General features: G+C 50.1%; 1 protein-coding gene across 1 annotated transcript in view; it reads left to right on the forward strand.

Moving 5' to 3' along the window:
• TBC1D32 (TBC1 domain family member 32) overlaps nucleotides 1–14,527 on the forward strand; it is a 959,368-nt gene that overhangs the window by 671,019 nt on the left and 273,822 nt on the right. The window contains exons 27-28 of the mRNA XM_086926728.1: nucleotides 4,823–4,948; nucleotides 8,217–8,300. Coding sequence (XP_086782854.1) covers nucleotides 4,823–4,948; nucleotides 8,217–8,300 — 210 coding nt within the window. The remainder of the gene's footprint in view (nucleotides 1–4,822; nucleotides 4,949–8,216; nucleotides 8,301–14,527) is intronic.

Consider the following 14,527-nt stretch of genomic DNA (forward strand, 5'->3'; position numbering starts at 1 on the left):
GGGCGGCGCCTATCGACGCCGCACCCGACGCCGTTTGGAGATTTTAACTTCTATGAACCGACCTCATTCAATTACAACCCTGAATCTCAGGAGATGGGTGATGAGGAGGATTGGGAGGGGTCTGAGAACCCTCTGACCAAGGAGTGTCAGTCTCATGAGGACTGGGCAGGAGACCTTGGGGAGGCCAGTGGCCTGGACACCTCTCCAGACACTGGTTTTGTCTCTCCTCCTACCGTGGCTTCGGAGGAGGGGGCTACCAATAGTGTGGTGTTGACGAGGGCTGCCAAAGCCTTGGGCCTTAAGCTCCCCGTTGCGGCCGTGAGTACTAACCTCCTCACAGAGGTCCTTAAACCGCAGTCATGCTCAGCTGAGCCTCTGCTGCCCTTTAATGAGGCCTTGAACGACGTTCTTTTGGGCACTTGGTCCAGGTCCGCTACGGGTTCGCCCGTAGATAGGAACGTGGCCAGACGCCACCGCCCGGCTCTGGGCGACCCATGTTTCCTGTCCTCCCACCCCACCCTCGAGAGTCTGGTCATCCAGCCCTCCAATTCCCAGACCGCATTCCCGTCGGCTCCGCCAGACAGGGAATCCAAGAGGTATGAGAATTATGGTAAAAAGATATTCTCCTCCCTTAGTTTGGGACTGCGGTCTTCCAACACCGCATGCCTCTTGGGCCGCTACACCCACTCTCTGTGGGAGACGGTGGCGGAAGTGCTGCCAGAGTGCCCATTGGAGGTACGGGCCAAACTCGGCCTAGCCCTTGTGGAGAGCCGAGATGCAGCCAAGTATTCTATCAGGTGTGGACTGGATACCACCGACTCGCTAGGCAGAGCGATGGCTACGACAGTGGCGGTGAGACGCCACGCTTGGCTGAGGTCTGCCAATTTTTCGGCAGATGTCCAGAACACTCTGATGGACATGCCGTTCGATGGCCGTCGCCTCTTTGGCGACAAGGCAGACCACGCGCTTGAGCGCTTTAAGGACTCCAGGGCTACGGCCAAGTCCTTGGGCCTCTCGGCCCTGCGCCAGCAGACGGGTGCCTTTCGCTCCTTTCGTGGACAAGGAAGGGGCGCCCCCACACGTGCCGCCAGCCACCCGCCGCAGACTGTCGTCCAGCGCGGTGGCTGCCGTGGAAACCGCCGCGGAGGCGGTCGGGGACACAGGCGAGGTCAGTCCATACCTTCCCCCGCAGCATCCGCCTCTAAACCCTCCTAGTCCGTGCTTTTCGGCCCATGTGACGCCAGTGGGAGGCAGGGTTCGCCATCACCACTCTCACTGGCGCACTGTCACTTCGGACAGGTGGGTGCTGCAGATCGTCCGGAGGGGCTACTCCCTCCCCTTCGAGACAACCCCTCAAGCCATGCCACCGCAACACCACCGCGTATCGGGGGATCACTTGCGGCTCCTGCAGGAGGAAGTTTCGGCCCTCTTGGCCAAGGGGGCCATCGAGCATGTTCCTGCCTGGGCCAGAAGTAGGACGTGGTTGCTACTCCCACTACTTTCTGGTACCCAAGAAGGGCAAAGGGGGCCTACGCCCTATCTTGGATCTGAGGAACGTCAACAGCTTCCTCCGGAAGGAGAAGTTCAAAATGCTGACTCTGGCTCAGGTCTTGGCTGCCCTAGACCCAGGAGACTGGATGGTAGCGTTGGACTTGCAGGACGCGTATTTCCACATCCCCGTCCTGCCGGCCCACCGGCGTTACCTGCGGTTCACGGTAGGCCACGAGCACTTTCAGTTTACCGTGCTCCCCTTCAGCCTTACCAGCGCCCACGGGTGTTCACGAAGGTGATGGCGGTGGTCGCAGCTCATCTGCGCAGGTTGGGGGTCTAAGTCTTCCCCTACCTCGACGACTGGTTGTTGAAGGCGGGCTCGCCCCAGACAGTCGTCAGCCACCTCCAGACTACGGCGGATCTCCTGCACCAGCTGGGATTTTCCATCAAAGTGCCAAAGTCGCACCTGTGTCCCTCTCAGAAGCTCCTTTTCATCGGAGCGGTTCTCGACTCGGCGCAGTTTCGGGTTTACCGGCCCGAACAGCGGGTTCGGGATATACAGGGTCTAATTCAGATCTTCCGGCCTTCATCCCGAGTTTCGGTCAGGTTGACGCTGCGGCTTCTGGGGCTGATGGCCTCCTGCATCCCTCTGGTGCATCACGCACGGTGGCGGATGCGGGCTCTGCAGTGGGACCTGAAGTTTCAGTGGGCCCAGCATCAGGGCAACCTGTCTGACCATGTCCTGATCTCGGAGGGCACTGCGAGACAGCTGCAGTGGTGGCTCACGGACCGCGATTGGGTCAACGGCAGATCCCTCTCCCTTCCCCAACCGGAGCACGTAGTTGTGATGGACGCGTCCCTCCAGGGCTGGGGAGGCCACATGGGAGAGGCGGAGATCAGAGGCCTCTGGTCTCCGGCGGAGTCCCGGCTCCATATCAACCTTTTGGAGCTGCGGGCGATTCGTCTAGCACTGAAGGCTTTCCTCCCGTCTGTCCGAGGGAGTGCAGTGCAGGTGTTCACAGACAACACCACCGCCATGTGGTACTGCAACAAACAAGGCGGGGTGGGGTCGTGAACCCTTTGCCAGGAGGCTCTGCGCCTCTGGCAATGGCTGGAACATCAGGGCGTGACTCTGATGGTTCAACACCTGGCAGGTTCTCTGAACGCCAGGGCGGACGAACTCAGCTGCCGGTGCATGATGGATCACGAATGGCGTCTGAACTCGGACATAACGCAAGGTCTCTTTCTGCAGTGGGGAGAGCCTTGGTTAGATCTATTCACCACCGAAGAGAACGCGCAATGTCATCAGTTCTGCGCGTTGGAATTTCCAAGGCGGCACTCGCTCGGAGACGCTTTTCGTCGCGAGTGGAGTTGCGGTCTGTTGTACGCCTTTCCGCCTATACCACTTCTGCCCAGAGTGCTGAAGAAGATCAAGCGCGACCGGGCACAAGTCATCCTTGTGGCTCCGGACTGGGCACGAAGGTACTGGTATCCCGAGCTACTCAGTATGTCAGTGGATCCCCCGGTTCGTCTGCCTCTTCAAGAGGACCTTCTGTCGCAGCAGCTGGGGACGGTCCTCCACCCGAACCTGTCCAGTCTCCACCTCCATGCTTGGAGATTGAGCGGCGACAGTTGAGGCCATTTGACTTGCCTCCTGAAGTCTGTAACATCATTCTGGCAGCCAGGCGTCCCTCCACAAAGTCGGTATACGCCAGCAGGTGGAACAGATATGTGGCATGGTGCACAGCAAAGGCTGTGGATCCCCTTAATGCCCCTCTTTCTGAGGTTCTCCTCTTTCTTCTTTCTCTTGCCCAGCACGACTCTGCTCTGGGCACTATCAAGGGCTATCTTTCAGCTCTTTCAGCCTTTCTGAGGCTGCCTGATCAACCTTCTTTGTTCAAGTCCCCTATCGTTAATCGATTCCTGAAGGGCATCACACATACGTTCCCTCCTGTTCCCTTTGTGATGCCTCAGTGGGACTTGAACCTGGTTCTTACCTTTCTGATGTGTGCTCCCTTTGAGCCACTTCACAACTGCCTTCTCTCTTTGAAGACTGCCTTCCTGTTAGCCATCACCTCTGCCAGGAGAGTGAGTGAGCGCCAGGCTCTATCTTGCAAGCCTCCTTTCCTTTCAGTCCATCCGGACAAGGTTGTGTTACGGACAAGGCCCTCCTTCCTTACCAAGGTAGTCACGGCCTTCCATATTGGGCAATCTATCACCTTGCCCACCTTCTTTCCGCCTCCGCATCCCTCACGAGAGGAAGAGAGGCTCCACCGTCTGGACCCAAAACGTGTGCTCTCATTTTATTTGAATCGCACACAACAGTTCCGGGTGGATGACCAACTCTTTGTTGGGTACGCGGGCGCTAAGAAAGGGAAAGCGGTGCCCAAGCGGACCATCTCCCGGTGGATCATCTTGTGTATCCTGGCGTGTTACTCCTTGGCTAAGAAGGAACCCCCTGTTGGGCTAAGGGCTCATTCCACTCGAGCCACAGCCACTACAACTGCCTTTGGCCGAGGTGTGCCCTTGCAGGACATTTGCCAGGCGGCTACGTGGGCCTCGCTGCACACGTTTGCAAGACATTATTGCCTGGACAGCCAAGTCCGGAGGGATGGTTACTTTGGCCGTTCCGTCCTCCAGGTCTTTCTGGTGTGATTATTGGTTCGCAGACCCACCACCACGGGGTTGGTATTGCTGGGGTATCTATTCTATAGTAAGGAATCTATCACTAACGTGTCTCTTTCAGATGCACAAGTTACTACTTGTGTAACGATATATCTGTAAGAGACATTAGTTAGTGATAGATTCCTTACCGACCCACCAATCCTCCCCGTTCTGCGAACCGATATCTAGGGTTAAGGTCATCCCCTTTCAGGGCCCTAGTTTCATGGCACCAGTGTTGGTTTTTGGCATGGCTCTGCGCTTCTGGCGCGGAAAAGCTGTGTCTAAGAACTGACGTCAGCACGCGGAGGCGGCGTCTTAGTACTCCGACGACTACATCACAGCGCCGACGACGGACGCGGAGATGCAGACGACGCCTACCGACGCGCAAGGGTACTGCTACGCAAAAGTTTCCGGATCCAGTCTGACGCCTGGGGATATTCTAAGGTAAGGAATCTATCACTAACTAATGTCTCTTACTGATATATCGTTACACAAGTAGTAACTTGTGCGTTTTCCACTGGATTCGCTGGTGGTCTCAAGTATTCCTCCTACTTGTGGATTGGGGAATTGTTGATGTTTTATTTTAAAGTGCAAGAAGGGGTAAATAGTGGTGCACCGTTGGGTATTTCTTGTGGTAAAATGAAAACTCTTTATCATTTGTTTTTAGATTCTGATCTTGCAAAGTTTCTGTCAGCCTCCAAAAATCTGGATAAGCAGGCGGAGTGGTTGGACACATGCAGAAGACAGTTTTGTAAAGCCATGAAGACCAGGCCTGAAACCGTCAGTGGTAGCTGTAAGTTGAATCTTTTCATAGCTCTTATTCTGCCGGGCATAACGTTAGGGGAAGAAGGAGTCTTTAATCACTGGGGAGAGGTGTTGGCCTAATAGCTAGGGCGGTCGACCCGAAATCCGAGGAACCGGGTTCGAGTCTCTGCAAGGAGGAGTCTCGGCAAGGACGCGCAACATCCTGTGATTCTGGGCAAATCACTTAATCTCCCCGTGCCTAACAAAAACAAGCATTTACAATGCAATGATTTCGCCTTTTGAAAAGTTTGAGCTATTGGCATTGTAAATGACAATTTTTATTTATGTGTTGGTTTTGAAAATAAATAAATAAATGGCATTGTCATTTACAATGCCAATAGCCTAATCTCTCGCAAATGCGAGACCTATAGCATTTGCAATGCAATAGGTCGCGTATTTACGCGAGTTTGAGCTAATGATATTGCAGATAACAGTGCGTTTTATTTATGTTTCAAAAACTAAAACATAAATAAAAGGTCTCTCACACTGCTGTCTCTCACACACTGCTGTCTCTCACACACTGCTGCCTCTCACACACCATGGTCTCCCATACACCATGATCTCCCACACACCATGCTCTCCCTAGAAGACTCACACTGCTGCCTCTCACACACCATGCTCTCCCACACACCATGCTCTCCCTAGAAGACTCACACTGCTTTGTGCTGGATAGTGTGAGTTGATAGCCTGTAGCTATAGGAACTGGTTACTTCTAGATAGGGAGCAGATGTAGCGATCTGATAGGTCTGCTTGCGCAGTTAATTGTTGGCTACAGAAAACTGTAAGGAGGGGGGGGGGGAGATGGTATGGCCAGAGTGTAGAATCATGGCACTTAAAGTACTGGACAAACTGTGATTGAGTTAGTGTCGACGGGAAGCATGAATCGGGCAGAGTAATTATTTTTGTGCAGAGCGTGGGCACTTTGCGTGCGCAATTACGGTAGTTTGAGTGTTTACAGCGCACTCAGTATGTGGTATGTGGACAATAATTTAGTGTGGGATTAAAAGCCGAAGGCTCCAGGGAGTTGTGCTTCCATCAACTGGTATTGAATGGATGGCTATGCAATGTCATGGGGGTATTATATTTGGCAATTCCACAGTAAATGTTAAAACTGCTTTTCAAAGATACCACAGAACAAAGTGCTATGTAACTAAGCATCGAAAATGCCAATTTCTGAAGGATTTCCTTTCCGGCGTCTTAATGTACCCTGGTGTATTCACAATAAAAGGATTCATAGGGTAGCACACAACCCTGACGTCAATAGTCAAAGAGCCAAAACTTCAATTTGACCCCCTCTCCACTTCACTCAGTTCAATGCAATCACTTGGTTTGTCCTTAGCCTAATTCCAAACCGTTGTCAATTTCGACACGTGGACAAACACAGCAATCCAAGAATGGCTGCCACAGTTGCAGGGTGCTAGGTTTACATTTCTGACAAGCTAATAAATGACAACTTGTGCTGTTAAACGTCACACTGACACATCCTGCAGCCCCCGTTTAATGTACAGTACTGTAAAATGGAAGCCTCGGAATTACGAGTTACTGCTATGTTCACGGTAGCCAACTGCAAGTTGGGCAGTGGCACTGCTGACAACAAGTGTGTGCACACTAAACATGCACAACGCTAGGGCTCCTTGACTGCGCACGCGCAAACCGAAACTACACACGGATTAAAGGTAGGTTCTTAGCAAAAAAACTCCCTCAGTTTAAACATCAGCTGGTGTCTCTGGGCCAGAATAATATGAAAAATTCCCAAATCTATATTGATAGCGCTTTTGAAGTGGACTGAAAGTATACGCCTGTGTATTTTCAACGTAAAATAAAAAGGGAAAGGTGCCCTCCTTTCGGTTCAGCACAAACAATCATGTCCTGGTCACTTCTTTCACTATAAACCAGAAAAGCTCTGCCTCCGTCTCATTTCATTTTGTCTACTGAGAAAAGGTGATGCTAGTCCAAAAATTGGCGGACCCAGCTGTCCCTCAAGCCTTCGGTGCCAATGTTTGCACCCCTTGGCCTGCAAGGAGAGCTCGCTGGCGGAGACATGCCCCCGGGCACCGCTGACTCACCGGCGCAATGAACGCAAAGTAGCAACGGCTCCTCGCCAAAGGGTAACGTGTGCTTTAAGTGGCGCGCAAAGGCGGCAAACTTCACAAACGAGAAAGCAGGCTCCGTGTAGTGCTACTGCACTCTTGCACGAAGTGACACCAAGTTCATTTATTCACCAGCCCTCCGCATTCAATGTCACCAGCAATCGGGTGTGGAACAGGGGCTTTGAAGGGCCAACGGCACTGCGTTCGGAGATGATCCCTTGAGGGCTGTGCGGTGCCTCCCCGTCCAAGATCCTGCAAAAACTCGGGCGGCCATGATACGGCAGAACCGGCCCGGCAGCTTTCAATTCGAGCTTCAATACGTTCTGTGGTCCGAGGATGGCTAACAACAGCTGACTTGATTGCTGCAAAGGGTTAGGACATTTCACCATGTTCTAAAAAAACAAACCAGCGGACGCCAGGCGAAACCTAGCACTCACCTGGACATCTTCCGGCGGCAAATGATCAAAACATGGCGTCCAAAAAAAAACAAAAAACACGCGCCCACAGCCGCATGACGTGCTAAAAGGGGCAGTATGAGAGAAACCTCGCCGGAACGCCCACGAATCGCCTCGAACCATGACAGGCAGATCTCACTTCCAATGGCTAGCCTCCATTTATGGAGCTAGCCAATGGAAGTGAGAGGCGTGACAAAGGCCCATACTCTTCACAAAAGTTTTCGCCTGCGCGAACGCTGCTGCGCAGCGGACGCCAGGCGAAACCTAAAATGTGTCCTCATGTAACGCATCTGGTGCGCGTGTAAAGTGCTCTGATACCCAGTACCGTCGGGTCAAGTTTGCACTGTATAAAACTCTGTAAAAACAAAAACAAACCTAACGTGGCTGTTAGTAGTGCTGCAAAAACAAATATCACTGTTACCCAGTGCAGTGTCACTGGACAGACCACGCAGAAATATTGCAAAGAATTAATGCCAGTATACTCACACAGATTATTAGCCCTACTATTAAAAATGTAATTTGCACATTGGAAAATGAGAATGATAAAATGACCAAATTGTACTCCTTTTTTCTGCCTACGGGGAATGACATGCCTGGGATTGTATTGTTTTCTCTTTGCTGATGGTTTAATTTGCTTTTGTTATGTGCACACATGTGTAATATTTTTCCGTGCTTTAGATAACCTGGTCCTATTTTATTTGTTTTGTTGCAGTATTGGCAGATTTGCTAGAGGCCTTTGTTTTACGTCTTTCAGAAAGCCCCTCTGACTGTTACTTCGGCAAGACCGATTACAAAAGTAAGTAAATCCATGACCATGGCTGGCCATCTAAAATGCTTTTGTTGGATCATTTTTGCGTAAAAGACTGTGAAAAGACTTTAAAAATAAGAGAAACCCATCTTGATCTACATAATATAATAAGCTTATGCCACAGACGATACAGAAACTCATGGCTCTGATGTTAATGTGCAATCAGAATGATTGCGTTTCAATCACATACTGGCATTACAGGATCAAATAAAGAGGTCGTAGCACAGTACTATAAAAAAGGCTGGAAGCAGCGAAGGTGATGAAAGGGAGTGGGCTGCAGGCGCCAAAATTGGAGGTTCCTCTGGAAGTGGCAGAATCCCGGGAGGCCATAAAGGGGATGTCAACAGGCAAAACACCAGGAGGAGATGGTTTCACAGCTGAATTATATGTACAGTACAGTGCACTGTAGGCACCTAAACCCAGAGTGGTTTACAGTGAGGCACTGGCGCAGGGTGAGCTACCACAGAGCATGAGAAAAGCAATAATCATTCTCCTTTTGAAGCCTTGTCAAGAGCTCCTCTAACTAACACCTTGATATATGCTTAATCTGAATTAAAAGGTTCAGGCTAAGGTATTAGCAAATAGAATATCTCTCGTTATGACTAGGCATGGGCAAAGCACTAGGCTACGCTTGTGTAGTTTGCGAAGTTTGCGCAGCTCACACTACACGAACTGCACGTAGCACAGTGCAAACACGCGTAGTGTAGCGTAGTGCAGTGGTCATTTTTTGCTTGCTCGCGGTCCTCAACGTCAAGTTGGCGACCGCGAGCAAGCTATATGACATCCTGCCAAGACTTTTTCCTTGTTCGTGATCAGCAACATCAAGTTGCAGATCGCGAGCGTGGAAAATAAACCTCCCTGCGAGATTCTCAACGCGGGGAGGTCTGGTTTCTCATTGCGAGTGGTCGCGAATGCTCGCGACCGCTCGCTATGAGAAATTACCAGTCCGCGTTGAGAAAGCTGCTGCTCAAGGAAAAATCTCCTCGAGCGGCAGAAAACTACAGCTCGCACTGTGCAAGATGCCGTTTTCAATGATTGCACAGTGCCGGATGCTAGTCCGCACTGTGCAATCATTAAAAACGGCATCTTGCGCAGTGCGAACATGCTACTACGCAGTTCGCGTAGTGCTATGTGTAGCTCGCGTAGTGCGAAGTGTACTTTGCGTAGCTTCGCAAAGCGATACTTCGCAAACTACGCCCAGCCCTAATTATGACCATAATGGTACATCATGACCTGAAGGGTTTTACCCCAGCCGGCATGCAGCAATAAACATCAGATGCCTATACAATAATCACTGGCCTAGACGCACTGAAGCTGCATGCACTGAACCTGCGTCAGATCGTCTACAAACCCACATACATCACTGGATACTTCCTAGATGTCATTTTTGCTAATACAGAACTAGTTACCTTTCAAACAATGACCCCAGTCACATGGTCAGACCACCATTTGCTTGTTTTCCAACATAAAACAGCACAAAGCAATGCATCTAAAACCACCTTACGTGATGGTGAAAAGGGGCCCACAGAATGGGGTTAAAGGAGAAGGGGTGTGGAGAATATTTTTATGGGTTTTATTTTAATTTGCCAGTGTCCTATGTCTCACTTACCATATATAATTTCACAAATTTTTCCTTTCCTTTGGTATAGAAGTTGGGTATGCCAAGGTACGCATCCACTGTAAGTTAAATGGGTGCAGTTGTGTTTGATGGATGTACTGCATTTCAATGTTTTGTTGTTGAAAACCAATTCAAAAAAAGTCCTAATTCAAAATTCTTCTCCTGTGACTACATTTCACACCGTACTGAATCTACCCAACTTATTTTTGCATCAGATGAGATGCAATTTGTAGGTACCATTATTCACACACAGATCAAAAAGATTTTGCCTCATCTCAAAACAGGTTGTCACTGCAATATGCAACTTTGCACTTTTGCACCCACCCTTCCACTATGGATTGTCCATCCCAGAGGGACCTAGACTTCATGTCCAAGTAATTAACTGGCTTGCCATAGTCCATTTAAATTTTTCTTTTTATCTATATATTTTTTTAAATTAATTTTAGATGCATATACATAAAGAAAATTGTCAAACACTCATTTCACTGATAGGAAAAAAGACTTGTGATGTAATAACTATATTAAAAAATATAAAACTGTCAGTCTCATTTCATATATCAGATTATCTACTTATATTACTTATAACTCCTAAATGAAAAGATCCCCATCATCCCATCTGAAATACAAAGTTAAAGTTTCTGCCCTTTTCCAGATACTTGCCATACATTTGACAAATAACATAAACAAAATTAACACTCTGTTTTTGGTGTGATAACAACACGAACAGTATGCTGTTGTAAGTTTACTGCAACATTCTTGGAAATTGGGAGGTAGACTCAACTTCTAATTTATGGTAATGGCAGAACCTGCCTAATGCTTGACAATATATATGAAACTAATAATTCCTGACTGTATTGGAATTACTTAGTCTTCTGCTCAGTGTAACAGGGCATTTATTTGCTGAGAGGGTTAAAGCATCATGGGCATAAACAAATAAAGGTAATTAAAAATGTTCATATTTGACAAATCGGCCTCAGGATCAAAGCACATGTAAACAAGTTCCAACCTGTCTGTTGATATCTAGGAGATCAAACACACAAAACGTGATGGGAGGTTTGCTTACAGAAATTCTAATCACTGTCCATTGCTCAGGTAGCATTTCAACCCATCATTCTTTTGCCCATCATGCCACCTTAGTTTGGACCCAGCCATATACATATCAGTCGCGGCCCTCCTCAAATAGCAATAGTCCAGCCCAAACTGTCAGGTCCTCCCCGATCCGGAGCACAAGCAACCCAAGACCGGTATCACCCTGATTGTGGCTCTTCAGTTGGGTGTAGCTTAGTTCCAGTGGCACAGTGAGCAAGGGACCCTCTTTTGGACTTACCCTTGCAATTTAGGGCAGAACATCAAACACCCAAGGGTGATGGGAGGAATGCTTGCAATAAGTCTAACCACTGGCAGTCCCTCCGGATAGAATTCCAACCATCATTCTTTCAACCCCATCATGCCACCTCAAATTCGACCCAACCACATGCAAATCAGTGACCTCCATTCTTCAATAGGAATGGTCCAGCCCCGTCTGCCAGGACAGGTTCTGCTTGAACCAAAACATAAGCAATCTTCTTAATGCAAACAGCTAGTGGAAGTTGTTTGCGTCTGTGCAGAGTCGACGTTAGAGGAGCGAGGGTGTGAAGCGAAACTGCAGGAGTGAATGTTTAAGACACCGACTACTGGGCGGTGATCAGACTCCTACTGTTCTCCGTTCCCAAATTTCCATCAAGTAGTGAGGCGGCAGGTGGCAGAGGCTTGCAAAAGTGGCCTGACTAGGATCAGGTGCAGCTTACGGCCCTAGTGTGCTCCCCCTGCAGTTGCATGCCACTCGTGCTCCCAAACTGGTCCTTCTATCCTCTTGCCCTCTGTCATTTCCGCCACGCTGTCACCCTTCTTTGCTGCTAAACTCAATTGACAGGGTACTCGCTCACCCCTCCCTACTTTCTGCATTATATTACTGACGTATTACCCGTCTTCTGATAGATACATCTGCCGTGTGGATTCCTCTCCTTGTGAATATCCCCCTTGCGCCAGCAACGTTCGGAAAATTCTTTGTAGCACGCCGGCGTGGACGACGTCATAGGAGCACGGCATTGCGCGCGACTCCGTCTGACGTCACCGACTCCTCATAAGGCCCACGTCGGCGTGATGACGTCAGTTCCCTTTTTTCCGCGTCGTCGACGCTAACGGTTTCTGGGATCTTCTGCGATACTTTTGGTATCTTGTTGCTATTTGGTGTTACAGTTTCTCTTTTGAGAATTTCTTCTTCGTCGAGGATGTCGTCGGGGAAGACGGGGTTCAAGCAATGTGGTTCCTGTGCCCGAATGATGTCGATCACTGATCCGCATTCCGACTGTCTGTGGTGTCTTGGGTCGGACCATGATGTTAAGAACTGTCGTTCCTGCTTCAAGATGAACCCCAAGGCCTTGCGAGAGCGGGAGGCAAAGCTTCTTCTTGCGAAGGTGAAGGAAAGAGAAACTGGAAGGTCTTCGAGGTCGGTTTCCAGGCGCTCGAAGTCGAGGCAGATGTCGCGGTCGAAGTAGAGGTCGGCTTCGAGGTCGAGGTCCAGAGCGAGGTCGAGGTCCAGAGAGAGGTCGAGGTCTGGATCCAAGTCGGCTTCGGGCCATGCTTCGAGCTCCTCGAGGAAGAAGCATAAGAGGAGTAAGCATCGCTTTAAACATCACTCTGGCAAGGAGTCTTCGGATTCGAAGAAGAAGTCTCGTAAGCATCATAAGGACTTCGTGTCTCCTTCACCGGCACAGTCTCATGTAGGTTCTCCTGTTCAGGAGCAGGAACCGGATCTGGAGTTGCACCATTCTTCGGTGCATGAAGAAGAAGAGGTTCCTCGAGCTCCGACTCCGGATGTGGAGCCTGAAAATCAATAGGGCCAGGGTGCACCTTTGCCGGATCAGCCTCCTTCGGAGCGGCCGTTGGGTTCGTACCCTCCCTTTCCTGGTCCAGGTCAGGATACCTCGCAGTTTTTAAATGCCATGTTTGGTGTTTATTCGAGGGCTATGTACCCCACTGGCGCACCAGTAGGTCCCATGGGTCCAGTGTCTTTTAATTTAGGTGTGCCTCAGGCTTATGCCCCGGCCCCCTTTATGCCGTTTATGCCGACGCCTTGTGCTCCTTGGCTCGGTACGGCGCCGCCGAGGTCGTCGACGTCGCTTGCGGCTTCGCTGGCTCCGGATCGACCTCGTGGTGATTCGGATCGTGGTGCTTCCCGTCCTCAAGCTCCTCGCTCGACGTCGGCTCCAGCGCCGTCGGAGTCTTTACCGGATCCATCGACTTCGGTCCGCATGGAATGGTCGAGGCGCAGAGCTCAATGCCTCTTGGAGGAGAAGGAGTATATGGACTCCGAGGTTGAGGAAGGAGAGCTACATGATCAGGGGGATTGTTTTGAGGACCTCCAAAGCGCTAGTGGCCTGGAACTTTCTCCTGAGTGGGTTTTGCCATCCGTTTCGGACACTCCATCCAAGGACGTTGCACCCTATCACGTCGTGATTAGGAAGGCTGCAGATTTGCTAGGCTTGACTTTGCCCACTGTTGAGTACAAGCCCAACATCCTCACGGAGGTTTTACATTAGCCTTCTTTTATTATAGAGCCTACTCTTCCTTTCACTGACGCATTGACTGAGCCTATAAAGGAGGTTTAGAAGAGGCCTTTGACTGCTTCTGCGGTTTCCAGGTCGGTGGCAAGGCGTTACAGGGTGGCTCCTGATGACCCTGAATTTCTTTCCTCACATCCTGCTCTGGAAAGTCTGGTGGTGCAGGCCGCTTGTTCCAGCAGGGCTGCAGGTTCTTTCCATCAGGTGCCGGCAGATAAGGACTCTAAAAAATTGGACCAGTCTGCTAAGAAGATTTTCTCCTCGGGTAGCATGGCTTTAAAATCCACTAATGCTACTTGCCTGTTGGGGAGATATGTTCATGCATTGATGGACTCTGTGAAACAACTCTCATCTAAGCTTCCAGAGGATGATAGGAAGAACTTTAATGAAGTGGTTTCCGATACCCAGGCTGCAGCCCGTATGGTAATACAGAGTGGCATGGACACAGTGGACTCTGTTGCCAGGATTATGGGCTCTACTGTTGCTACCAGAAGGGCCGCATGGCTTAAATCTTCTGATTTTTCAACTGATGTTCAGTCTACCTTGTTGGACTTGCCATTTGATGGGACAGGCCTCTTTGGTAAGAAAGCTGGCGTGGCCTTGGAGAGATTCAAGGACAGTCGAGCGACGGCGAGGTCTTTGGGCCTTCAGACAAGGGGTTCTGCAACTAGGAAGTATAGGGGATTTGGCAGATCCACTTTTCGTTCCTATAACCAAGGTCAGCAGCAGCAGCAGCAGCGACAGAATCCTCTGTATAAGACCTACAGAGGAAAGCAAAGGGGTCGTGGTCGTGGACGCCAGGCCTCCTCCTCCTCCACTTCCTCTAATAATCAGCCCCCTCCCTCTACAGCAAAGCAGCCCTAGATCCGCCATTCTGGATCATGTGGCTCCGGTGGGGGGTCGGCTTACTCATTTTCTACGGGATTGGGAATCGGTTACATCAGATCTTTGGGTTCTCAATCTCGTAGAAAATGGGTATGCACTTCCTTTCCAGG

The sequence above is a fragment of the Lissotriton vulgaris genome, chromosome 6 (genome assembly GCF_964263255.1).
Source record: "Lissotriton vulgaris chromosome 6, aLisVul1.2, whole genome shotgun sequence".
Taxonomy (NCBI): Eukaryota; Metazoa; Chordata; class Amphibia; order Caudata; family Salamandridae; genus Lissotriton; species Lissotriton vulgaris.